This window comes from Hemitrygon akajei, chromosome 3 (assembly GCF_048418815.1).
Source record: "Hemitrygon akajei chromosome 3, sHemAka1.3, whole genome shotgun sequence".
Classification (NCBI taxonomy): Eukaryota; Metazoa; Chordata; class Chondrichthyes; order Myliobatiformes; family Dasyatidae; genus Hemitrygon; species Hemitrygon akajei.
The window spans coordinates 114,510,141-114,536,517 of NC_133126.1; the positions used below are offsets into that span (position 1 = coordinate 114,510,141).

Genomic DNA, 26,377 nt, shown 5'->3' on the forward strand with positions numbered 1-26,377 from the left:
AGTTAAATAAGTAGTGCAAAAATAGAAATAAAAAACTAGTGAGGTAGTGTTCATGGGTTCAATGTCCATTCAGAAACCGGATGGCAGAGGGGAGGAAGCGGTCCCTGAATCGCTGAGTGTGTGCCTTCAGGCTTTTTGATGGTAGCAATGAGAACATGCCATCACCTGGGTGATGGGGGTCCTTAATGATGGATGCTGCTTTTTTGAAGCATCACTCCTTGGAGATGTTCAAGACACTATGGAGGGAAGTGCCCGTGATGGACCTGATTAAGTTTACAACTCTCTGAGCTTCTTTTGATCCTGTTCCGTAGATGCCCCCTCCTGTACCAGATGGTGATGCAGCCAGTTAGAAAGTTTTTAAACCTTTTCTCACAAATGCTGCCTGATAATGAGTGTTTCCAGCGTCTTTTGTGCCGATTCACAAAATTTTCTGCATCCTTGGCTTTATTTTTGATTCCCAGCAGTGTTATGTGAGCTTGTTGCCTGCTGTGCTTTGGCATAGAGCAGTAAAACAAAGATGAATAAGTGTTTAGAGAAGATTGCAACAATCTTGTTCTATTACTTTTCTTAATTTGGATTCTGACCTACTACCCAGTTTTTTTATGTTTCTATTACAGACAGCCTTTCCTTGTGAAACATTCACTTAAAGGTGCTGTCTCAGTAAAAAAAAACCCATGCCAATTCCATAGAATGTTTGTGCTCCAAGCTGATGTTGTATTCTGCTTGCAGGTGTAATTAGGTCACCTAGCAGCCAAATAGCACACTGCAAACTCTCATTAGCAGGGATGTTAATTATCTGACTCTGTTGTTTGAGCAAAGATATCGGCTGGGTGTCTTGGGAAATTTGCCTCTCTAGATAGAGTCACATCCACCCAAGAGAACATTATGTCATCTAACAGGCATCATCTTTGACAAGGTCTCCTCTGGGATTCTGACTTGGATTACATTCTCATGTTTCTGGTTTAAGACATGATGCCACAAACAGTTGCTTGGTAAAACAGTTTTGAAGCACGAAATTTAGAAGGACATTATTGTTAAACCATTTCTGTTTACTCAGGGGTTAGAACCGGCCAACACTAGAGAACTGAGAGAAACTGGACCCAACAAATTTGCTCCATGTGGTATATCTTTGGATGCTTGAAGCTACAAGTGTAGATGTAGAAACTTTGGGAAGAAGTGGGGGAAAAACTGAAGCCTATTTGGGTAAAGCCTATAAATTATATTTCTTGCTCCTGAGTTAGAGCACAGGGAGATTGCATAAATGAAATTCAATAGGTTCAATAGGTACATTCAATGTCAGAGAAATGTATACAATATATATCCTGAGATTCTTTTTCTTCGCAACCATCCACAAAAACAGAGGAGTGCCCCAAAGAATGATTGAGAGTTAAATGTTAGGACCCCAGTTCCCCCCTCTTATGCACAAGCAGCAGCAAGGCAACGACCCCCCCCCACCAGCAAATAGACATCGGCGTCCTCCACCGAGCACTCAAGCGTGCAGCAAAGCATCAATAAAGACACAGACGCAGCACCCCAAAGACTACTCATTCACCTGGTAATTGGACACACCACAGGCTCTCTCTCTCTCTCTCTCTCTCTCTCTCTCTAATAAGGAAAAAAGAGGTGTCCCTGATTTTACAGGGAGAGGGGAGACATAACAAACAGCTCGCTGGTTTATAATGTTAAAAGTCTGTTGTGTCACTTTTTCCGAGCAGCTGTTTGCCCAGAGAATTGGCCCCAAGGCTCTAGTCTCTGGGCACACAACCACTGGCAGCTAACTAGCTACTCTCGATGTTCTGTGTTCTCCCGTAACGTCTCCGTCATAGGCACCGGCCTTGAATCAGCCCGTCTCTAGAGCCACGAAAATCCAGCACCCTGAAGGCCCAAGTCTTCCAGGCCGCGTCCTTGGGATATCAAGAAGTGTCCAGTTGTGAGAACCTGAGAGCGGGTCTCATTTCTGCAAAGAGCCAAAGTAAGGGTGTAACTCCAGGTCAGGGTCTTCAAAAGACACTGGAAAAGGGAAAAAGAGATATCAAAGTTAGAAATAGGGCAGTTTCCGAAGGTGAAAGCAGAGGAGTCGCCGTTTCGAGGCATCTTTACTTTGCTCTTCACTCTGATTGATAGAGTTTCTGCTGTTCTGAAAATTAGACCTTAAAATGCCCACCTTTAATATCCCAGTTATACAGTAACTGTGTAGTGTGAAGTGTGGAGTGATGTTGGCAATTTTCCATTCCTCTGGAACCATGCCAGAATCTATTGATTCCTGAAAATTCATTACTAATGCCTCCACAATGTCTTCAGCTACCTCACTTCATCAGCCATTCCCTCGTCCTCCGTTACTAGCTCTCCAGTGTCATTTTCCAGTGGTCCAATATCTACTCTTTACTCTTTATATATCTGAGAAAACTTTTGGCATAATTTTTGATTTTATTAGTTAGCTTACCTTCATATTTCATCTTCACCCCCTTTATTTTTTTTTTAGTTGGTTTCTGTTGGTTTTTAAACATTTCTCAATCCTCTCACTTCCCACTACATTTTGCTGTGCTCTCTCTTTTTCTCTTATGTTGGCTTTGAGTTCCCTTTTCAGGCGGGTTGCTTCTTTGAGATGTATCTAACCTATGCCTTCTGAATTACTCCAGAAACTCCAACCATTGCTGCTCTGCCATCATCCCTGCTAGTATTCCCTTCCAGTCGACTTTGGCCAACACCTCTCTCATTGCTCTGTAATTCCCATTACTCCACCAGCTGTAGTACTGATATATCTGACTTCAGCTTCTCCCTCTTAAGCTGCTGGGTAATATCTATAATATTATGATTATTGTTTCCTAAGGGTTTGTTTACCTTAAGCTCCCCAATCATATCCAGTTCATTACAGAACACTCAATCCAGAATTGCCTTTCCCCTAGTGGGCTCAGCCACAAGCTGCTCCAAAGAGCCATCTTGGAGGCATTCCACAAATTCTCTCTCTTGGGATCCAGCATCAATTTGATTTTCCCAATCTATCAGTATATTGAAATCCCCCATGACTAACGTGACATTGTCCTTTTGATGTGCTTTTTAAATCTCTTTCTGTAATTCATTGACCACATCCTGGCTAATGTTCGAAGGCCTGTAAATAATTCCATCAGGGACTATTTACCCTTGCAGTTTCTTAACTCTGTGCACAATATTCTACATCTTCCAATCCTATGTCACCTCTTTGATTTAATTTTTTTACCAGCAGAGCCACTCCTTCTCTGCCTACCTGCCAGTCCTTTCAATTGATTGTGTACCCTTGGATATTAAGCTCCTAACTACAATCGTCTTCCAGCCATGATGAATTCATGATACCCACAATGTCATACCTGCCAATCTCTAACTGCGCTACAAGATCATCTACCTTATTTTGTGTACTGTGTACTTTCAAATATGACACATTCAGTACTGTATTTGTCACCCTTTTCAATTTTGTCCCTCCTTTTACACTGCAGCTCATCCCACTGACTGCAATTTTGCATTATCATCAGCCTTTCCTTATTGACAATCTCACTATCCACTACCTCTGCTTATAAGCCAATATCCCTCTCCTCAGCCCTATCACTCCGGTTCCCATCCCACTGCCAAATTAGTTTAAACCCTTCCTAATAGTTCTTGCAAACCACCCAACAAGGATATTGGTTCTCCTTGGGTTCAGGTGTAGCCTGTCCCTTTTGTACAGGTCACACCTTCCCTGGAAGAGATCCAATGATCCATAAATTTGAATCCCTGCCCCCTGCACCAGCTTCTCGGCCACACATTCTGTTCTTGTGCATGGCACAGGCAGTAATCCAGAGATTGTTACCCTGGAGTTCTTGCTTTTCAGCTTTCTACCTAGCTCCCTAAATTCGCTCTTTAGAACCTCCACTCTTTTCTTTCCTATGTCATTGGTACCAATATGTACCAAGACATCTGGCTGCTCACTCTCCCCCGTTTGAATGTCGTGGGAATGATCCGAAATGCCCCTGATCCTGGTACCTGGGAGGCAACATACCATCTGGGTGTCTCTATCGAGTCTACAGACTCTCGTATCTACTCCTCTGACTATGGAAACGCCTATCACTACTGCAGCCCTTCTCTACCCCTTCTCTCTGAGCCACAGTGCCAGACTCAGTGCCTAGGGCCCAGTTGCTGCAGCTCTCCCCAGTAATTTGTTCCCTCCCCACGGTATCTAAAACGGTATGCTTGTTATTGAGGGATATGGCTAGAGGAATACTCTGTACTGGCTACCTATTTCCCTTCCCTCTCTTGACAGTCACCCATTCACCAGCTTCCTGCAACCTAGGGATGACTACCTCCATGCATCTCCTATGTATCATCTCCTCAGTCTCCCGTATGAGCTGAAGGTCATCGAGTTGCAGCTCCAGTTCTTTAACATGTTCTCTGAGGAGCTGCAGCTCAGTGTAATTGGTGCAGGTATGGTTATCTAGGAGATTGGAGGTATCCCAGGATTCCCACATCTCACACACAGAACAAGACACAGTGCCTGAAGCCATTTCAATCCCGTAACTCTACACTAACAGATGAAGAATGAGCAAGAAAAAGCTTACCAGATAGATAGATAGATAGATAGATACTTTATTCATCCCCATGGGGAAATTCAACATAATTGACCGTAGCCTACTCAGCGCCCTTCGCTCAGCTACCGATGTTATACTCTCCAGTACTTTGCCCACGACAGAGCCCGCCTTCCTTACCAGCTTATTAAGACGTGAGGTGTCCCTCTTCTTAATGCTGCCTCCCCAACACGCCACCACAAAGAAGAGGGCGCTCTCCACAACTGACCTATAGAACATCTTCAGCATCTCACTACAGACATTGAATGACCCCAACCTTTTACATTGCTCACGCCTGTTTTTGCCCAAGCCTGTTGAGCCGAAGCTGGAAGTTTTCCTACTCTAAGACTGTCCCACTTCAACAATAGCCACTCCGCTTACCTCTGCCTTATTTTTATTTGACCATGCTAATGAATCCCCAAACTCTGAATGGCCACTGTTCAAGCTCCACAAAAAAAGGTTACGAAGCATTGATTTTTAAAGCTCTCTCCTCGACTTGTGTGAAGTCACCTCTGAACTCTGATTGGTTGCTGTTCAAGCTCCAAAAAAAATCAGCTAATGGTTATTAGACTTTCTACTGATTTGTATCAGTGAACAGCAACTGGATAAACAAAAAACACAAAATGCTGGCAGAACTCAGATTAGTGAATCTGTAGTTAATGATGGAATCATGTAGCTTGGTTTAAAAAAGGAGTTTTAAACACAATCAGTTCCAAACTTTTAAATATAACTTTTCCTGAGAGAGAATGTGGTCATTGATACGTGATTGAAGATGGATATTAGTTTTATCAATTTAGAAGAAATGAAGGGAAGCTCTTTTCAAGTAAAGTTTTGAGCCAAGTAATGTAATTTGATTGGATGTATCTGTTTTTAAGTAAACAATGCAGTTTTCATAATTTTTGATGTAAGTGTGGGAAAAAAATCAAATCTGAAATGTAATCTTTAACAAGTGGGAAGAGCATTAGTTAATTATGATAATCTGGAAGTGATGAAGTGAAGCTCCTGGAATTGAAGACATGAAACAAGACAATTAACCAAATTAATCTTTGAATGTACATAAATGTTTTTACCAATAAACCAATACATAATTCTCCAATTCTGGCACAAAGACCTTTCTTGAAATGAGTTTGTATAGTATTAATCCAGCAATGATTTTGCATTGATTTACAGCTATTAATTCTATTTTAAGTTGGCATTACACCGGGGAGTTTTCAGGACGGTTGGTGTGAGAGTAAGTGACAGTTGGGTGTATTTTACTGGGATTTGCATTTAACCGTGTTGATTCTGAACTGGAGATATCCGATGTTTAGACTGTATTCTTGAATTGGTGGCACAGTTATGAGAGCTGCTACCTCATGGTGCTAGTGATCTGGATTTAATCTTGACATTGGGTACTATCAGTGGAGTCTGCCCATCCTCCCACATACCTAAGACAGGATGGTTGGTAGGTTGATTGGCTGGAGTAAATTGCCCCTCGAGTGTAGGTAAAATCTGTGAGGAGAGTTGATGGGAATGCAGTGAGAATGAGTGTGGGGGATATTAATGGGCATACTACATTGTTCTGGGAACCACACAACCTTGATAGGCTGAATAGCCACCTTCTATGTTGTAAGTGGGGAGTATAGATATATGAAAATGGTTCCATTGTCCAGCTTAACTCGATGAGCATAACATAAATCCCAGTTTCTGATTCAGTTTCTTCTTTGCAGTGCCGACTCTGCGACAAGGCATTTGTGAACTATTCCTTCCTGCAGGGACATGTCGAGCGGCGCCACCCAGAGGTCACTCATGCTGGTGAGGAGTCTTTCTCAGCTTTCCAGTCAGGGTCTAAAACCAGAACCAAACGTGCTGGAATTGTTTGGCATATGACCTACGGTTCCAGGACGCATTGAGCTTTCCTCAGGATTCCTATGGTTTTGTTTGCTTACTCTTTCCATTTGGGATTCAGTAGATGAACTGTTGTTACTTACTCACTGCCCAGCACACTGCTGTGTTCTCCACCTCTTGTTGTGTTCAGAGCTTCCTTCATTGTGTCAGTGGCTTCTTCTCAGTTTTCACCACTGTCAGCCATGCACGTTCTGGGTAGAGACTCAGCAATACCCTTATACTCAGATATAGAAGGATTCTTCATTGCTGTTTCAGTAACAAAATTGTTTTACCAGTCAGTGATGTTAGCCCTGAGCAGAACCCCTGAACCTGGAGGACTGGGGGAACCACTCTTATTCTGGCATCATTGGTGTGGGTGACCCGACTAAGAGCCAAAGCATAAATCCCTGACTCCAGCCAGCATAGCTCTCTGGATCATTGAGGTATGCAAACCTCCAAACCACGACATGCTTGTGGTCCTCTTGGAGGATGAACTGTTGTCGTTGCCATTTAAATAGCTTCCTGAAAATTGGTTCTAGAGATGTTGTTGAGACAGGAAAAAAAAGTTGTGTAATCATAGAATAATACAGCATAGAAACAGGTCCTTTGTCCCAGTTTGTTTAGGGTGATCAAAATGCCCATCTAAGTTAGTCCCATTTCAACACACACAAAATGCTGGAGGAACTCAGCAGGTCAGGTAGAATCCATGGAAGCCTATTTGCTTGCATTTAGTCCATGCCCGTTTAAACCTTGACTATTCATGTACCTGTCCAAGTGTCTTTTAAATACTGTAATCATAGTTACCTCAACTATTTACTCAGGTAGCTCGATCTATATATGCACCACCATCTGTGAAAAGATGTTGCCCCTCTAGTCCCTTTAAATTCTTTCCATGGATTTCACCTTAAATCCATGCCCTCTAGTTTTTGATTCTCCTTTGCTGGGAAAAAACGATGGTATACATTTACTCTACCCATGCCTTTCGTGATTTTAAACACACGTCAGTCTCCTGCACTCCACTGTCCTGGGCTACCCAACTTTCTCTGTAACTCAGGGCCTTGACCCCATCAACATTCAAAGAACACTTATTATCAAAGTCTGTACACAGAATTCAACTCTTAAGATTTGACCTACCGTGGGCAGCCACAAAACGAAGAAATACCTTGGAACCTGTTCAGGAAAACATCATACAACCAACGTGCGCAAACAGCAATAAGTGAACGAACAACACATAGAATATCAAACGTCAATCCAGGATTCCAGGAGTATTCAGTTGAGTTCAGTTCATCATTGCCACCAGCCCACTACCTGCTGCAGGACATTCTTTGCTGAAGTGCCTCAGTCTGTATTGATCAAATAACTCAAAAACAGCAAAATAAAAGAGTAGCCAGAATTCAAGAACCAATGTATCATGAACCTCAAAGTCCCCCACAGCCTCGCCGATCAATCTTTGCACTGTGGATCCCAGGACTGCTGCATTTTGCCAGCAGCTAGTGAGAGGGAGTGGAAGACTGGTCAAACACAGGCAGATGGCACTGTCAGTCCTCCACCCTTGTCCTCAGTGACTTCAACCTTGCTCGACGCTTGAATTGAAGTGAAGCAATGGAGTCGATCATGGGCTCATACCTTCAATGCCCTAGTCAGAGAGAAGCAGTAGAGTCGATCAAGGGCTTGGACCCTCAGTGCCTCAATCAGTGAGAAGCAATGGAGTTGATTTAACATTTAATATGTAGTGGGAGCTTATCTCCACTACCCCCCTCCCCCACCCGGCTATTACAGCCTTAGGAGCCTTATTTACCTATACTCATCTCATTTACCCTTTTATGTCTGTAGCCTTCTATGCATAGGTGATTCAAGTACCTGTCTAGAAGTTTCTTAAATGTTATGAGAATACCTGCCTCTACCACCTCTTCAGGAAGCTAACTCCAGCTGCCCTCTGTGAAGAATCTAACCCTCCTACCTCTCACTATTTATCGATGTCTTCTTATTTTAGGCACCACCATGGGAGAAAGGTTTTTATGATCTATTACCATCATAATGTTACTACCTCTACCATGTCATCCCTCAGTCTCTTCTGCTCTCTCATATCATCCCTCTGTCATCCTGCTGTGTCATATCATCCCTCAGTCATTCCTGCTGTGTCATATCATCGCTCTGTCATTCCTGCTGTGTCATATCATCCCTCAGTCATTCCTGCTGTGTCATATCATCCCTCAGTCATTCCTGCTGTGTCATATCATCCCTCAGTCATTCCTGCTGTGTCATATCATCCCTCTGTCATCCTGCTGTGTCATATCATCCCTCAGTCATTCCTGCTGTGTCATATCATCCCTCTGTCATCCTGCTGTGTCATATCATCCTTCAGTCATTCCTGCTGTGTCATATCATCCTTCAGTCATTCCTGCTGTGTCATATCATCCCTCTGTCATTCCTGCTGTCATATCATCCCTCAGTCATTCCTGCTGTGTCATATCATCCCTCTGTCGTCCTGCTGTGTCATATCATCCCTCTCTCATCCTGCTGTGTCATATCATCCCTCTCTCATCCTGCTGTGTCATATCATCCCTCTCTCATCCTGCTGTGTCATATCATCCCTCAGTCATTCCTGCTGTGTCATATCATCCCTCAGTCATTCCTGCTGTGTCATATCATCCCTCTCTCATCCTGCTGTGTCATATCATCCCTCAGTCATTCCTGCTGTGTCATATCATCCCTCAGTCATTCCTGCTGTGTCATATCATCTCTCAGTCATTCCTGCTGTGTCATATCATCCCTCTCTCATCCTGCTGTGTCATATCATCCCTCAGTCATTCCTGCTGTGTCATATCATCCCTCAGTCATTCCTGCTGTGTCATATCATCCCTCTCTCATCCTGCTGTGTCATATCATCCCTCAGTCATTCCTGCTGTGTCATATCATCCCTCAGTCATTCCTGCTGTGTCATATCATCCCTCAGTCATTCCTGCTGTGTCATATCATCCCTCTCTCATCCTGCTGTGTCATATCATCCCTCAGTCATTCCTGCTGTGTCATATCATCCCTCTGTCATCCTGCTGTGTCATATCATCCCCCAGTCTCTTCTGCTCTCTCATATCATCCCTCAGTCATTCCTGCTGTGTCATATCATCCCTCAGTCATTCCTGCTGTGTCATATCATCCTTCAGTCATTCCTGCTGTGTCATATCATCCCTCTCTCATCCTGCTGTGTCATATCATCCCTCAGTCATTCCTGCTGTGTCATATCATCCCTCAGTCATTCCTGCTGTGTCATATCATCCCTCAGTCATTCCTGCTGTGTCATATCATCCCTCTCTCATCCTGCTGTGTCATATCATCCCTCAGTCATTCCTGCTGTGTCATATCATCCCTCAGTCATTCCTGCTGTGTCATATCATCCCTCTGTCATCCTGCTGTGTCATATCATCCCCCAGTCTCTTCTGCTCTCTCATATCATCCCTCAGTCATTCCTGCTGTGTCATATCATCCCTCAGTCATTCCTGCTGTGTCATATCATCCTTCAGTCATTCCTGCTGTGTCATATCATCCCTCTGTCATTCCTGCTGTGTCATATCATCCCTGTCTCTTCTCCTCTTTCATGTCATCCCCCAGTCATTCCTGCTGTGTCGTATCATCCCTCAGTCATTCCTGCTGCGTCATATCATCCCCCAGTCTCTTCTGCTCTCTCATATCATTCCTCAGTCTCCCTGTTCCAGGAACATGAAAACCAACTTATCCAGTTCCTCCTCATAACTGAAACGGTACATGCCAAAACATCTGAGTGAACCTTCCCCGTGCAATTCTTCCTGTGGTGTGGTGTTTTGCCTGGCCTTTATTGGATGTGACAAATACAAGGTCTGTCGGCAGGATCTTGCTTTTGATGTACTTGTGTTGTGTTGTCCTCTCAGAAAGGAAGACGAAGCAGCAAACCGAGCAGATCGTGGATGAGATCGTGGAGCTCAGGGAGCGGTTGCGCATCAGCCAGTCACAGCTGGAAGTCGAACGGGAAGCTGATTCTATCAGGCGAAGCCAGGTCAGTGCCTGTCAAAAAATATATATAGTGGTTGAGGTCTTGTCATGCTGGGCTGCGACGACAATGATGTTGAGATGTCCATGATACCGCAGAAATAACTCACTATATTCTACTGGGTCATATCCAGATTCAGCTGGAGGAGAGGACTTTATGATTGGCACTAGCTTGGGTGAAGGGAAACTTAACGGAACAAGTCATCGATTCACATGGTATGGAAACAGGCCCTTTGGACCTCCTTGCCAATGCCAGCTGTTATGTCCATGTCTGTACTGTGCATTGCCTATTCAAGTGCTTGCTCAGATGCTTCTTAAAGATTGTGAGATACCTGCCTCCACCACCTTCCCAGGCGGTGCATTCCAGATTGCCCCGTCATGTGGCTTGCAGTATCAGTCCTATTAGTGGACCATTGCCAAATGATCGTTTGACTGGTAGCTGTGTAGCTTGGTTAGGGAGTTAACTTCCAGCTCAGTGACTCTACTGAAGCAGTGCCCAGGATTGTTGAAACTTGAATTGCACATGATGTTGTTTATCCTTGAAGCTCTAGGAAGGTTGGGTTGTTAATCCCTGGCTCTGCAACTGTTCCATCCCTCCATACCAGTGATGGGGTGGTCAGGGAACTTGGCCCGGCACATGGCATGACATATTACCGCTCCACATTGCACATGGATGCTGGTGGAGTCATGGCTGTCCAGATGATCAGATCCACGATGGTGGTCCTTCCACTGAAGTTACCCATTACTGTTGACTTTAAATGAATGAAGCCATTTGAGTTTGATTTAGAGAAGTGGTCCATGTGTCTCAACCAGGAATCGGAAAATACCCGTAGGAGAGAGGAAGAACTGAGGAAGGAATTTGAAAGTTGGAAAGAGGAAGAAAGGAAAAAGATCTTTCAAGAAATGGATAGTCTGCGACAGCAACTTCTAATGGAGTTCCAGGGCATGGCATCAAAGAACCTGTCTATTGAAGCAGTAAGTGAAATGTCTTTGCAAAAGTTTGTTGCATTTGGTGCGACACTCCATGAATGCACTGGGTACATTACTGCATCGGGTGTTAAAGGTCAACAGCACAGAAAAGGGTCTATGTTAAACATGCTTTATACAAAAACAGGAATGAGCCATTTGGCTTCTTGTACTTGCTCTGCCATTCAAGAATATCATGGTTGACTCTTTTGCCAAATGACACTTTTTGGCACCAACCACACAACCCTTAATTCCCTTGTATCCAGAAGTCATTGATGGGTCTCTGTCTTCCGAGCCTTTGGAGCACACCCAGGACAAGAGTGCAAAGATTCATTACCCTCTCGGTAAAGACATTTTTTCTCATCTCTCTCTTGAATAACCAATCCCTTATTTTGAGACTATGACCCCTGCTTCTTGACATCCTAGTCAAGGCAAATGTCATCCCTGCATCTAGGCTGTTAAGCACAGTGACACAGTTGGTAGAACCTCCCCCTCAGAGCTCCAGCAACTAAGGCTCAATATAAACTCAATGAGATTTTTGCCTCAGTCTTCATTGTGGAAGGCGCCAAGAGTTTGCCAGAAATTTGAGCGTGACAGGGGCAGAATGAGTAAAACCGTCATTACTAAGGAGAAGGTGCTCTTGAAGCCAAGAGGTCTGAAGGTAGATAAGTCACCCAAACCAGATGGACTACACCCCAGGGTTTTGAAAGAGGTAGTTGAAGAGATTTTGTGGATGCATCGGTAGTGATCTTTAAAAAGCCACTAGATTCTGGAATGGTTCTGGATGACTGGAAAATTGTAAATGTTACTCCACTTTTTAGGAAAGGAGGGAAGCAAAAGACAGGAAATTATAGGTCAGTTAGATGGACATCAGTGGTTGATAAGGTGTTGACTCCATTATTAAGGATGAGGTTTTGGGGTACTTGGAAGAACATGATAAAACAGGCCAAAGTCACCCTGGTTTCCTTTAGGTGAAATATATGTGACAAATCCAAGATCCCTGGACAGAACCTGTGGTCAATGGAAGTAGAAAAGCTTTAATTGAGAACTGGTTATGAGTGATTAAAGAAATTAGAGCTGTATTCTTTACCATTGGAAGATTTACAGGTGATCTTATTGAAATGTATAAGATCCTGTGGGAGCCTGACAGGGTGGACATTTCCACTAGTGGAAGAATCTCGAATGAGGAGATAGTTACAGAATACTGTGGTAATTATATAAAACTCCTGTCAAGCAGTTCAAACAGAGACTGATGGGTTTTCTGTCCCAGGGAGTTGCAGAGGCTAGATGATAAGGGTAATTTAGAGAGGAAGTAGATAGATTTCTGGATGATCATGAAATTGAGGGCTCAGGGAAAATGGCACAGAAAAGAGGAGATGAGGCCTGGGGCAGATCAGCCATGATTATATTGAATGGCAGAGGAGGCTTCAGCAGACCATTGGCCTACTACTCCTGTTTTCTTTTGTTCTTGAATGGTGGCTGACTCGAGCTACTGAAATACATGGTCATCTTGACACCTCTCTGTTCATTCTATCTAAGCATTCCATCTGTTACTAAAGAGTCCTACAAGATATTGGACTTCATTCTCTTCATGGATATAAATTGACAATGTTATATTGAAGGTATATTGGTACCAGTGGAGTTGCTCTGTAATTCCATTGGGAGCCCTGAATCTAATACTGTCATTGTTTGCTATATTTACTATCGTCAGTCATTCAATCAGTGTTGGAGGGCTGTGTAGTCAGTCAGTGACAACTGAAGACCAGTGTTTGACCCCTGTGCATTTGACCTGTCTTCTGTTGTGAGGCAGACTTGTAATGAAGATTAAGAGTGGCCAGTAAGCAAGGTACAGTAGTCCATGAGTGGTGACTAGGCCTCAGGCGGTGGATCCTGCAGCCAGTTCTTTAAACTGCCCTGCCAGTCTTTGACAGACATGTTAAGAGCCTTTTGAAGTGCTATACAACGTACCTTTAAAAATAATTTGAAGTCTATTTATTAATTATATTTAAAAATTGATATATCTATTTGACAAAAACATTTTATTGACAGAAACATCAACATTAATTATAATTAGATTATAATAATCCTAATTAGAATCATAATATTAATTGGAGAAGCTAGCCCAGACTTAGCTTTTCCATTTAGTTTAGTGACACCAATTCAAAGGCCCTGTTGGACACGCTAAGCTTGAAGTGTGTTGGGTCCCTAAAGTTGAGGGGTCAAATGTGAAGTGTGTCGGGTTCCCAAAGCTGAGGGGTCAGATGTGAAGTGTGTCAGGTCCCTAAAGTTGAGGGGTCAGATGTGAAGTGTGTCGGGTTCCCAAAGCTGAGGGGTCAGATGTGAAATGTGTCGGGTTCTCAAAGCTGTGGGGTCAGATGTGAAGTGTGTCAGGTCCCTAAAGCTGAGGGGTCAGATGTGAAGTGTGTCGGGTTCTCAAAGCTGAGGGGTCAGATGTGAAGTGTGTCGGGTTCCCAAAGCTGAGGGGTCAGATGTGAAGTGTGTCGGGTTCCCAAAGCTGAGGGGTCAGATGTGAAGTGTGTCGGGTTCCCAAAGCTGAGGGGTCAGATGTGAAGTGTGTCAGGTCCCTAAAGTTGAGGGGTCAGATGTGAAGTGTGTCGGGTTCCCAAAGCTGAGGGGTCAGATGTGAAGTGTGTCGGGTTCTCAAAGCTGTGGGGTCAGATGTGAAGTGTGTCAGGTCCCTAAAGTTGAGGGGTCAGATGTGAAGTGTGTCGGGTTCTCAAAGCTGAGGGGTCAGATGTGAAGTGTGTCGGGTTCCCAAAGCTGAGGGGTCAGATGTGAAGTGTGTCAGGTCCCTAAAGTTGAGGGGTCAGATGTGAAGTGTGTCAGGTCCCTAAAGTTGAGGGGTCAGATGTGAAGTGTGTCGGGTTCCCAAAGCTGAGGGGTCAGATGTGAAATGTGTCGGGTTCTCAAAGCTGTGGGGTCAGATGTGAAGTGTGTCAGGTCCCTAAAGTTGAGGGGTCAGATGTGAAGTGTGTCGGGTTCTCAAAGCTGAGGGGTCAGATGTGAAGTGTGTCGGGTTCCCAAAGCTGAGGGGTCAGATGTGAAGTGTGTCGGGTTCCCAAAGCTGAGGGGTCAGATGTGAAGTGTGTCGGGTTCCCAAAGCTGAGGGGTCAGATGTGAAGTGTGTCAGGTCCCTAAAGTTGAGGGGTCAGATGTGAAGTGTGTCAGGTCCCTAAAGTTGAGGGGTCAGATGTGAAGTGTGTCAGGTCCCTAAAGTTGAGGGGTCAGATGTGAAGTGTGTCGGGTTCCCAAAGCTGAGGGGTCAGATGTGAAGTGTGTCGGGTTCCCAAAGCTGAGGGGTCAGATGTGAAGTGTGTCGGGTTCTCAAAACTGAGGGGTCAGATGTGAAGTGTGTCGGGTTCTCAAAACTGAGGGGTTAGATGTGAAGTGTGTCAGGTCCCTAAAGTTGAGGGGTCAGATGTGAAGTGTGTCAGGTCCCTAAAGTTGAGGGGTCAGATGTGAAGTGTGTCAGGTCCCTAAAGTTGAGGGGTCAGATGTGAAGTGTGTCGGGTTCTCAAAGCTGAGGGGTCAGATGTGAAGTGTGTCGGGTTCCCAAAGCTGAGGGGTCAGATGTGAAGTGTGTCAGGTCCCTAAAGTTGAGGGGTCAGATGTGAAGTGTGTCAGGTCCCTAAAGTTGAGGGGTCAGATGTGAAGTGTGTCGGGTTCCCAAAGCTGAGGGGTCAGATGTGAAGTGTGTCGGGTTCCCAAAGCTGAGGGGTCAGATGTGAAGTGTGTCGGGTTCTCAAAACTGAGGGGTTAGATGTGAAGTGTGTCAGGTCCCTAAAGCTGAGGGGTCAGATGTGAAGTGTGTCAGGTCCCTAAAGTTGAGGGGTCAGATGTGAAGTGTGTCGGGTTCTCAAAGCTGAGGGGTCAGATGTGAAGTGTGTCAGGTCCCTAAAGCTGAGGGGTCAGATGTGAAGTGTGTCGGGTTCCCAAAGCTGAGGGGTCAGATGTGAAGTGTGTCGGGTTCTCAAAACTGAGGGGTTAGATGTGAAGTGTGTCAGGTCCCTAAAGCTGAGGGGTCAGATGTGAAGTGTGTCAGGTCCCTAAAGCTGAGGGGTCAGATGTGAAGTGTGTCAGGTCCCTAAAGTTGAGGGGTCAGATGTGAAGTGTGTCGGGTTCTCAAAGCTGAGGGGTCAGATGTGAAGTGTGTCAGGTCCCTAAAGCTGAGGGGTCAGATGTGAAGTGTGTCAGGTCCCTAAAGTTGAGGGGTCAGATGTGAAGTGTGTCGGGTTCCCAAAGCTGAGGGGTCAGATGTGAAGTGTGTCGGGTTCCCAAAGCTGAGGGGTCAGATGTGAAGTGTGTCAGGTCCCTAAAGCTGAGGGGTCAGATGTGAAGTGTGTCAGGTCCCTAAAGCTGAGGGGTCAGATGTGAAGTGTGTCGGGTTCCCAAAGCTGAGGGGTCAGATGTGAAGTGTGTCGGGTTCCCAAAGCTGAGGGGTCAGATGTGAAGTGTGTCGGGTTCCCAAAGTTGAGGGGTCAGATGTGAAGTGTGTCGGGTTCCCAAAGCTGAGGGGTCAGATGTGAAGTGTGTTGGGTTCCCAGAGCTGAGGGGTCAGATGTGAAGTGTGTCAGATCCCCAAAGCTGAGGGGACAGCTGTGGTGTGCCTGGTCCATAAAGTTGAGAGGACAGATGTGAAGTGTTTTGGGTTCCCAAAGCTGAGGGGTCAGATGTGAAGTGTGTCGGGTTCCCAAAGTTGAGGGGTCAGATGTGAAGTGTGTCGGGTTCCCAAAGCTGAGGGGTCAGATGTGAAGTGTGTTGGGTTCCCAGAGCTGAGGGGTCAGATGTGAAGTGTGTCAGATCCCCAAAGCTGAGGGGACAGCTGTGGTGTGCCTGGTCCATAAAGTTGAGAGGACAGATTTGAAGTGTTTTGGGTCCCTAAAGTTGAGGGGGCAGATGTGGTGTGCCTGGTCCCTAACGTTAATATGATCAGGAGCTGCCCCCGGATTTGAAGCTGATCTCAGTGATGTAGCTGAAGGTCCAGTGTGGCAAAATTAGTTTGCTTGTTTGCCTGAAGGTCAGTATGTTTCAGATCTGAGCCAATTACTCTGTCACTATATACCACTTGCCTTTACCATGTTAAAATAGCACCCTAATAAACACTGTACCAATGAGACAATTTGAGCTTAAAGTCAGACTTTTTCTGTTTGTTAGAAACTGCAGGAGATTCAGTCAAGAAGTCCAGTTATTTCCAAAGTGGAGACGTTTCATGAGAAGGATCAAACAGATGAACTGAGAAACTTGAAGGAGAAATATGAGAAATTGGTAAGTGGGTACAATTTGAAATATTTCCAGGGCAGCTGAGAGCCAGTAAATGTGCTGTTATTGGGAAGATGTACCACTGGGAAGCTATGGTACGATTGGAAATATGTACCTGTTACCGTTGGAAATACAGTATGTACCTCAGGGTGACTGTGGGCACCACTGGAAGGATCTGCCACCGGGTGACTGTGACACCACTTGGTGACTATAGTAACACTGGGTGCCTGTGGTACCATTGAGAGTACCGCAGGCCATTGGGCAGCTGCTCCCACTGGGAATCTGTATGTCTGGGTGACAGTGACCTTACAGCACTGCTGAGTCATTCATTTGGATCACAAAGTAAAGTTGTAAAAGATGAGTTTTTTTTTACTTCCAGAAAAAGGAATCCAAAAAAAAACTTAAAGAACTGCAAGCTGAGCATGTGACTGAACAGGAAGAGGTATGTGTAAAATTTGTACTTGAAAGTTAATTTGCCAAATTATTTTTATTGTTGTATCTGGCAAATGGTACCATAGGGCTAGAAGATGATCTTTGGGTAGTTAGACCTTCATCTTGTGTTGATAGCAAAGCTGTCACCTGAAGTAAATGTGGGGTATGATTAAAACTGCAGTCCAAAACTATCACCTGCTCAAACCCTTGGAAGATCTTCAAGGCTGTACGAGAGCTCCCTTGATTATTTTTAATTTGGATTCCAGAGCCACCTTTACATTTTGTTTCCATTCAGCACTACCTTTGCAGTGTGGCATTGGTCATAACTCACCACATTTGGGAGCATTTCTTCAACTTGAGGTTTTGATATCTACATCTTGTGGGTCTGCATTAATTATTATGCTATTACTCTGCTAATCTGTTCCCCCATTGTTTGGAAATCTTGACGGTTCGGCATATGATTCTCTGGATTCCCTGTGGTCTACTGAGTTTAGTATATGCCTGTACATATCTATATCTATATATGCCTGTATATATCTATATCCATATCTATATCTATATATGGCTATATATAGTATATATCTTTTATTTATTACACTAATGCATAACATGCAAAAAATGTAAATAATGTTAGGTGTTAAAGAGTTTTATGTATTTAGTCAGAAAATCTGCCTGTCCAGTACTACCAACATTCTGACGATGCTGGATTATTAGGGATTTACTAATAATCTCTAATTAATGCAATTGTTTTGCTGTACTTTTGTGTTGAAGTGTTATTATGTTGCACCAAAGTATCGATAGAATGGTGCTGAAAAATATCAGATGGAAGGTAGCTCTGGATATCAGAGAGTAACTATAATTGTTTATTCTTGCTGGTCTGTGGTGAAAGGGTGGAAAATGAGATTAACGCATGGCTCTTTCAAAAAGTTGATTACAACGTTTTAAACTGTTTGTTCTTCTCTGCTACAAAGAGTTTTGAAGGGTGTTGGGAGAATCAGAAGTAGTGTTCTGTTTTGAAGTCTCCAGGAGAGAACTGATGTGTGTCAGTCAGCACTGGGAATCATAACCCCCTAAAACATGGATCATAGACCAGAACAAGCATAGGAGCAGGCCTTTCAGCTCAAAATATTGTGACAAGCAATTAAGATAATTAAGTGCCTTAGTAAGATAATTTTTCTACCTACACAATGCCCATATCCCTCTGTTCATGTGCTTATCTAAGTGCCTCATAAATACCTCTGTCACATTTGCCTTCATTATCATCCCTCGCAGCACATTCTCATAACTTTGTAGAAAGACTTGTCCCCCACCTTGGAAATAACCCCTCTCACCTGAAATGCATGCCCTCTAATATTTCAAACCTGGGAAGAAGATACTGGCTGTTATTCAATCTATGTCTCTTGTAATCCTATAAACTTCTATCAGCTCTCTACTAGCCTCCGCTGCTCCAGAGAAAACAATCCAGGTTTGTTCAACCTCTCCTGGAAGCACACGTCCTCTAATCCAGGCAGCATCCTTGTAAATCTCTTCTGGCCCCTCTCCATCTATAGTCGACTGTAGCCATGGCAACCTTCTAGCTACCCACAATCACAACCAGAATCAGGTTTATTATCACTACATACTTTGTGAAATTTGTTGTTTTGTGGCAGCAGTATAGTACAATCCATAAAATATACTATAAATTGCAATAAGAAATATATATTAAGGATAAATAAAGTAGAGCAGAAAGGGAGCAAAATGCCGAGGTAGTGTTATAGGTTCATTGTCTGTTCAGAAATCTGATGGAAGAAGCTGTTCCTGAAACATTGAATGTGTGTCTTCAGGCTCCTGTACCTCCTTTCTGATGGTAGTATGGAGAAGAGGGCATTCCCTAGGTGGTGACGTCCTTAATGACGGATGCTCACTTTTTCAGGCACTGCCTTTTGAAGATGTCCTTGATGATAGGGAGGCTAGTCCCCATGATAGTGCTGGTTGAGTGTATAGCCCTCTGCAGTGTTATCCGTTCCTGTGCAATGACACCTCCATACCAGACAGTGATGTAGCCAGTTAGAATGCTCCCCACGGTACATCTGTGGAAACTTGTTAGAGTCTGTAGCATCCACATGGGCCCGAGCTATGCCTGCCTTTTCGTTCGCTATGTGGAACAATCCTTGTTCAAAGCCTTCCCTGGTCATGAACCTGCGCTACATATACATCTGCTTCATGCAGCTATACTGAGCTTGTCAACTTTGCCTCCAGCTTCACCTTGCCATTAAGTTTACTTGGTCCATTTCTGACACCTCTTTCCCCTTTCTTAATTTCCGTGTCTCCATCTCTGGAGACAAACTGTGCACAGACTTCTTTTACAAACCTTCCGATTCCCACGGGTATCTTGACTATATCTCTTCCCACCCTGTTTCCAGTAAAAACTTCTTTTCCCTTTTTTCAGTTCCTTCGCCTCTGATGCATTTGATCTCTTTCCAGGACATCGGAGATGTTCTCCTTCTTCAAAGAATGGGGTTTCCCTTCCTCCACCATTGATGCTGCCCTCACCCACATCTCTTCCATTTCCCACACATCTGCACTAACTCCACCTTCCCACTGCTTTGACAGAGATAGAATTCTTCTTGCCTCATCATGTACAACTGCAGTATGACATCCCAACGTCCATACTCATTGTCTTGAGTGATGAAAGCCAGCAGGTCAAGAGCCTTTTTCATCATCCTGCCTACCTGTGACTCTACTTTCAGGGAACCACGTGCTTATTTATCATTAAAGCTCCTTGTCCGGAGTGTGCATTCTGGTGCCATTGTATGCTGATTTGTTGCTATTCCAACAAACTTTGAGAGGGCATCTGGCAGAGTAGGTTCAGGGGAAAGGTGGCCAAGACACTGGCTAGTTATAATTAATTTTAATGATAGATGATGTTAGGGCTTTTTTTGGGGGGGGTTAGCACATATAGCAAATAACTTCAGCCAGCAATCTGAATATGGATTGTAGATTAAATTTAAAATGCAACTCTGAACAATGGGTTCCTGAAAGTCGTGAATCACAGTTAATGGGAAGACCAGACAATGCTAATTAAAATTCATTCAGATGTTTTTGGTGTGGGTGCGAAGTTTGTATGTAGCTCAAAGGAAGCATTGTGGGTGCATTGTAAATATGGAATTGTCCTTTGATCTTTAGCTGATAAAATGTCATGGGTCAGGCAGACCTCTTGCTCTGAAAGGGTCTCAGTATGATGCCTGCCTTGTCTCATTTTTTCCAATAAAGAAACTACTTCATGTCTACCAATACTTCTCTGTTAACATTGTTCAAATGACAACAGATGACAGTAATGTAATTAAATTTGCTGTTGACCCAGTGATGTGGGAATCAGAGCTGAGGGGTAGGCACAAAGGGTGTGCAAGGGTATATGAAGAGATTCAGTAATAAAATGAAATGTGGAGCACCTTGTGAGGGTATTTCATTTGGAGGCAAGAAGGTAAAATATTTGGGATGAACATTGGAATGTTGGCATTTATCAATATACTCTAGGGATTTGGAAGGACATTGGCATTCAAGGATATTAATGAGAAAAATAATCAAATCTTATTGAAATTCTATAACTGTGCACTTTGGGTTTGGTCAAAGGAAGGAGAGTCATGAGCTTAGGGATACTGCAATAAAGGTTTACAAAACTGAATCTGGAAACAAGTTGTGTTCTAATTTTGAAGCATTAAGAAGTTTGGGACTTCATTCACTGTTAAAGAGGTTTTGAGAGATAATGAAATCTGCTAAACAAATGATAAAAAGACTAAGCTACTCATTGTTCGATTGAACATAACACAAACTAAAAACTTTGCCTTAGTAACATTGAAGGACACAATTTAGGTCACACTGTATTGAACTCTGCATGTTACTCCTTTGTAACATCCACCTTCTAAAACCCTCAAATCTCTCCATATATGCATGTCTCCAATTGCCACTATCCTAGTATTAGCAGCAGTTGACTAACAAGGCGGGAGAGAGGGAGAAGATGGAGGGAAAGGGAAATGCTGTGACAGTGGGAGAGTGGGCAGCCATGAAGAAATGGGAATATGTTGTAGGTGAAATATTCATGGCTGCTTTGTGATCAGATCTTGTTGAAGAAGCAGTCATAAGTGGAAATGAATGTTAAATTTTAGATGTTGATTGAGGTTCTGAAATTGGTTTAATCTTTCCCTCACAGATGAGGACTGAAAATGAGAGGCTGAGGTCTACTTTATCAGAAGACCAGCGAACAATGTCGGAATATTTCCAGAAACAAATCAATACGCTCTCTGCAAAGGTCAAAGAGCAGGGTGCGGTCATCTCATCTCAGAAGAATCAGGTAGTCCCTTTACAATATCTGCTTGGCCTTTTTCATCTGTCTTTGAGATTTAAGCACCACTAGCTTGACCACATTTAACCATAGACTCACACAACAGGGAAATGAACCCTTTGTTCCACTGAGTCTGGGCCAACCATAAGACCGATCTGCTCGTTCCACTTTCCCATTAGCTCCCTCCCCATTTTCTGCCACTTACCTCCACTTTAGCACAATTTACCGTGTCCAATTAATCTGACCAGCTGCATGTCTTTGGGAGGTGGGAGGAGACCATGGAATCATGCATGCGGTCACAGGGTGAAAGTGCAAACGCCACAGACAGCACCGAAGGTCAGGACTGAACCCGGGTCTTTGAAGCTGCAACACTCTGCTGCTCCTTGTCTGATTGAGCCTGAGGTAGGATTTGCCAAATTTCGCTTTCTTTCATTGTTTGTAGAACTGAGTGGTTGGCTGGGTCTCACCACTGGGCATTGAGGGTCAATGTGACTTGAATTATGTGTAATTTTGATTAATAAAGGGTAGTGGGATATTGTTCCAGTGAGTCATTAGTCAACAAAGTTGTTTATTTCATGTATCCCTGCTGGAACTGATTTCCTTTAACTTCCTATTTCCATCCAGCACCTCTTTCCCAAGGTTCCCTGTCCCTTGCCCCATGTCCTTTATCGTATTTCCTTCAGCCAATCCCACTGTCTTCCCCTGCCCCATATATCACTTGACCCTTTCCTCACCAGACATTTCCCAATCCACTGCTCACTCTACCTACTTCCCATTTAACACTTTACACACTTACAATAGAATTGGTCCTATATCCCCCTTTCCACTGCACCCCCACACTGCCTACCAAGTCTGGGTGGCTCTCAAACCATCCTTGGCGAGATCTCTTGTCATTTGCTTCCACACAACCTATTGTCTTTCATCCAAACCTCCTCCTGCCATGCTTGTGACTTGGCTGTAAAGATAAAGACCATATTGCCATTACTCATTCCTGGCATTGTTGCTTGCACTTCAGGGTTCTGCCTTCGGGGAAATTGGATCCCTGTACTGGTAACTATTCTGGATGTTCCCCACATGTCATGTCCACTTCATTTAAAAGCTTTGCCTGAATTCTCTCATCAGCTGGTCCACACTCCAAGTGATCCTGTGACTTACAAGCTGAAATGATGTTGAAATTGTACCTAGTCCCACTGCTCTTTGATCAACCACGTTTTCACCAGCTTTTCCCTCTAGTCCCTGGTTGCTGGTGCGGGACGTACAGTAGCTTTTTAAAATCTTTAGAGATATTGGATTAAACTGCCGCTTCAGAGTTTTTACTGTGCTCTCCCTGCTGCCACTTTGTCCTGCATTCCCACCATCCATAGAAACTCCCTGTTGCCTCTTGGTGGGCTGCAGGTGGGGTGAAGTTGTATGTACGGTAGTCCCTGAGTTACGAATGTCCGACTTATGGACAGCTTGTACTTACGAACCGAAGAAGGAGAACGCCATTCGCCATTTAAAGTCAGATCGCGACGCCGTCTGCCATTTTAAGTTGGATCGCGATGCCGTCCGCCATTTTAAGTCGTTGCCGTTGACACTGTGTTGAGTGTTTAACTTTGTATTTGGCTTAAATTTTCCATAGTAAGATTCACCATGATCCTGCCTCCCCCCCCCACCCCCCCATTCTGGTCAGATGGCAGTGCAGTGAGATCAGCGCTGGGCTCGAGAACAGAGTTCAATGCAGTGACAGACCGCTCCTGTGCCGGATTGATGTCGATCTAGTGACTCCCGTACCATCTGTGCCGGGTTGATGTCGAGCTCGCAACTCGACCTCGTAAAAAAAAAAAACCACTGCCACCTCCAGTTTAAATTCCCACGTGGAATATTGTAGAGGATCAAATACCCAAACTCAGCACAGACCCCACTTGTCCCAGTTAGCCTGTCTCAGTGCAGTGGTCATTAGGACCCAGCGGACATTGGGACCCGCCGCCCGCAGTGTTCCTGTTCCATTGACGGGAAGCGAACACGATTGAAAATAAAGTGGAAATAATAAAGCGTTTGGAAAGAGGTGAAACGCCATCGGTCATTGGAAAAGCATTAGGCTACAGACGGTCAACGATCAGAGCAATTTTAAAGGATAACGGATAAAGTGAGAATAATGAAGCATGTGAAAGGCCCAACCCCGATGAACGCTACAATTATCATTAAACAACACAGTGGTTTAATTATTGGAATACATACGTTTCTTAAATGTTTTATATGCATAGAAAGGTAAAATATATACTATATACTAAGACAAACATTTGACTAGCTGACGCTAAATAATACCGGATGTACTTGTTCTGACTTGCGTACAAATCCGACTTAAAGACGGACTCAGGAACGGAACTCGCTCGTATGTAACCCGGGGACTGCCTGTACAGAACAAAGATACTATCCAGTAACACCACTTTATGGAGAGTTCACCAATAAATTGAAGAAGCATATAGACAAAGCAGGCAAACGACATTTAACCTAGAGAAGTGAAGTGACATTTAAAAAAAAAGCTTGCTCCATTCTTTGCAAATTGGTTGCAAAGCTAGGAATTGATGTGCCGTTGTAGGTCACTTGGCTAGGTTATATGGTTCCCTTCCAGCAAGCATATTTTAACATGGATATTGTGTGGTTACAAGGGAGACCCATGAGAACAATGTATACAGGATGAGGATATGTGGTATGATCCATTTTCTAATAGAGAAGATTAAGGAGAAAACTGTTAGTGTTCAAACTCTTTTCAGAAGTGGTGGAATTATTGACAACAGAAAAATAGCTTAAACTTCTCTAACCTGTTGCAGTCTTGCCCCAGATGTGCTTGGTGAGATTGTGTGGAAATAGCTTTATATTGCAGCCAACCACACCTCAGGGGGATTTAATGAGAGAACAAAGAGAGGCTTTTACTCCAATTTTAACCCATGGTTTACCTGTTCTAGGTAAGTCTGGTTTGGATAGATCTGAACTCGGACCTGGCTTAACTGGAACAACATGGAATTAAACAACTGAAAAGGAGGTTACCAATTCAACAGTGCTTGTGACTGAATCCTTTCAGGCCATGCATCACTCATAACTCCTTAAAAACTATTCACCTTCCTGTTTACCTTGATTTGCTCCTTATAGGGAAAGAACTGTAGGAATCTCAACGTGTAGTTTGTATTGACAAGGTGATTAAATTTCAAGTTGTGACTTTCTGAATTGTTTTATTGCAGATCAGGAATCTTTCTACTCAACCGATTCAAGGTAAGATTTAAAATTTTCTATCTGAGTCCTTACCTGTTTGTCCTTCCATCCCACCGTATGTATGGGCTGAGGGAAAGTTAGAGCCGGGAGCTGGACACTCTGGTTCACCACCTGCCTTCCTTTACTGCATCCACATGTTTCCAAGTATTAATAAAATTCTCCCTTGACCAGTTACCTATGAATGGGTACCCCAAATTGTAACCACTCAATTCATAAAGCCACATTTCTTTCACGGCAGCTTTGATCCATTTTCTATTCACTCAAATATTTCCCTGTAGTTGTTGGCCTTTCTGTCATTGAGGACAGTTTCCCTTTACTTATTCAATCTGAAACTGATTTTAAATAGCTTTCTTGTCTGTCCTGATGACCTTCCCTGATCTACAATATCCCTAGTTACCATCAGGAAGGAGGTATAGAAGCTTGAAGGCACACGCTCAATGATTCAGGAACGGCTTCTTCCCCTCTGCCATCCAATTTCTGAATGGACATTGAACCCGTGAACACTACCTCACTACTTTTTCTTCATTTCTGTTTTTGCACTTACAGTACTTGTTTTAATCTAACTATTTAATATATAAACACATGCACACATATACATATATATTTACTGTAATTCAGTTTTTTCTATATTTATGATGTATTGCATTGTACTGCTGCCACAAATTTAAGAAATTTCATACGCATACTGGTGATATTAAATCTGATTCTGATTCCTTATATAACTGGAATTTCTCGTTCATAGTCTCATTCTGGTGAATCCCTCTCATCCTTCTGGTGGATCTGAACTGATGCACTATTTTAGCACAACCTCCTCCCTCAGGATCCCATCATCTCTGTTAACTGCTGAGTTAACTTCTGCAGACTTTAGCTGTTACCTCTGGCCTTCTCTCTTGAACACTGTTTAAAATTGAACTGCTATCTTTTTCCACTTTAACCTCAGTTGAATCAGAGCTGGCAATGGGCAGGCTTTGTAATGGAGTGTAGCATTAGTCAGAAGCTCATCTCAGTGTCAAAGCGAGAGTTCACAGCTAGCAGAGTGGTGATCAAGGGGATGGCTTCTGCTTGAAGTGGTTTAACATGGCAATGAGAGAGTTCGAATATCGTGGACTGCATGACTTTTCTAAAAATGTGCTTTATGTTCTAGCTGCTGCCGAGAGCCAAGATTCAGAATCTGAGAAGGATGATGGTAGGTTCCAGCTGAAGATATTTCCACCATCAGGGCAACCCAAGGCTGTGTGAGTGGGAGTGAGAGACAGCCAGAAAGAAAGAGAGCTGTCACAATATTGATACCTGAGTATCACTCAGCAAAGAGCAGGAAGTTGGTAGAGTCACGCTGAACTCTTCACCTGTTGCTCTCTAAAGCCACACAGTCTGCAGGACACAGCTCGTTCATCTTCCATTCTGACATGTTCTTCTGGCTGCTGCCCAGCAGAGTGTGCAAGCGGCCGAGTAAATCCACACTCTCAGTGCCACTCCTGCCACCCTCAATGCCACTCCTGCTACAAGAAGCACGACATCCTCCAGCAGGACTGCTCCCATGCCCCAGATCCCCTGAGCCACTCCACACAAATCACTCCCCATGCTACTCCCCTGTGCGGCCAGGAGAGGGCGCTTTCAGGAGAGCAGGACTATGAGTAAGTGCTGATGTAACTGTATGACAAGTAGA

General features: G+C 43.9%; 1 protein-coding gene across 4 annotated transcripts in view; it reads left to right on the forward strand.

Moving 5' to 3' along the window:
• LOC140725323 (cilium assembly protein DZIP1L-like) overlaps positions 1-26,377 on the forward strand; it is a 274,345-nt gene that overhangs the window by 77,641 nt on the left and 170,327 nt on the right. For all 4 annotated transcript variants that reach the window (XM_073040644.1, XM_073040643.1, XM_073040642.1 and 1 more), the window contains exons 3-10: positions 6,281-6,365; positions 10,343-10,467; positions 11,274-11,435; positions 16,602-16,712; positions 17,086-17,148; positions 21,328-21,468; positions 24,681-24,711; positions 25,856-25,897. In XM_073040644.1, coding sequence (XP_072896745.1) covers positions 6,281-6,365; positions 10,343-10,467; positions 11,274-11,435; positions 16,602-16,712; positions 17,086-17,148; positions 21,328-21,468; positions 24,681-24,711; positions 25,856-25,897 — 760 coding nt within the window. The remainder of the gene's footprint in view (positions 1-6,280; positions 6,366-10,342; positions 10,468-11,273; positions 11,436-16,601; positions 16,713-17,085; positions 17,149-21,327; positions 21,469-24,680; positions 24,712-25,855; positions 25,898-26,377) is intronic.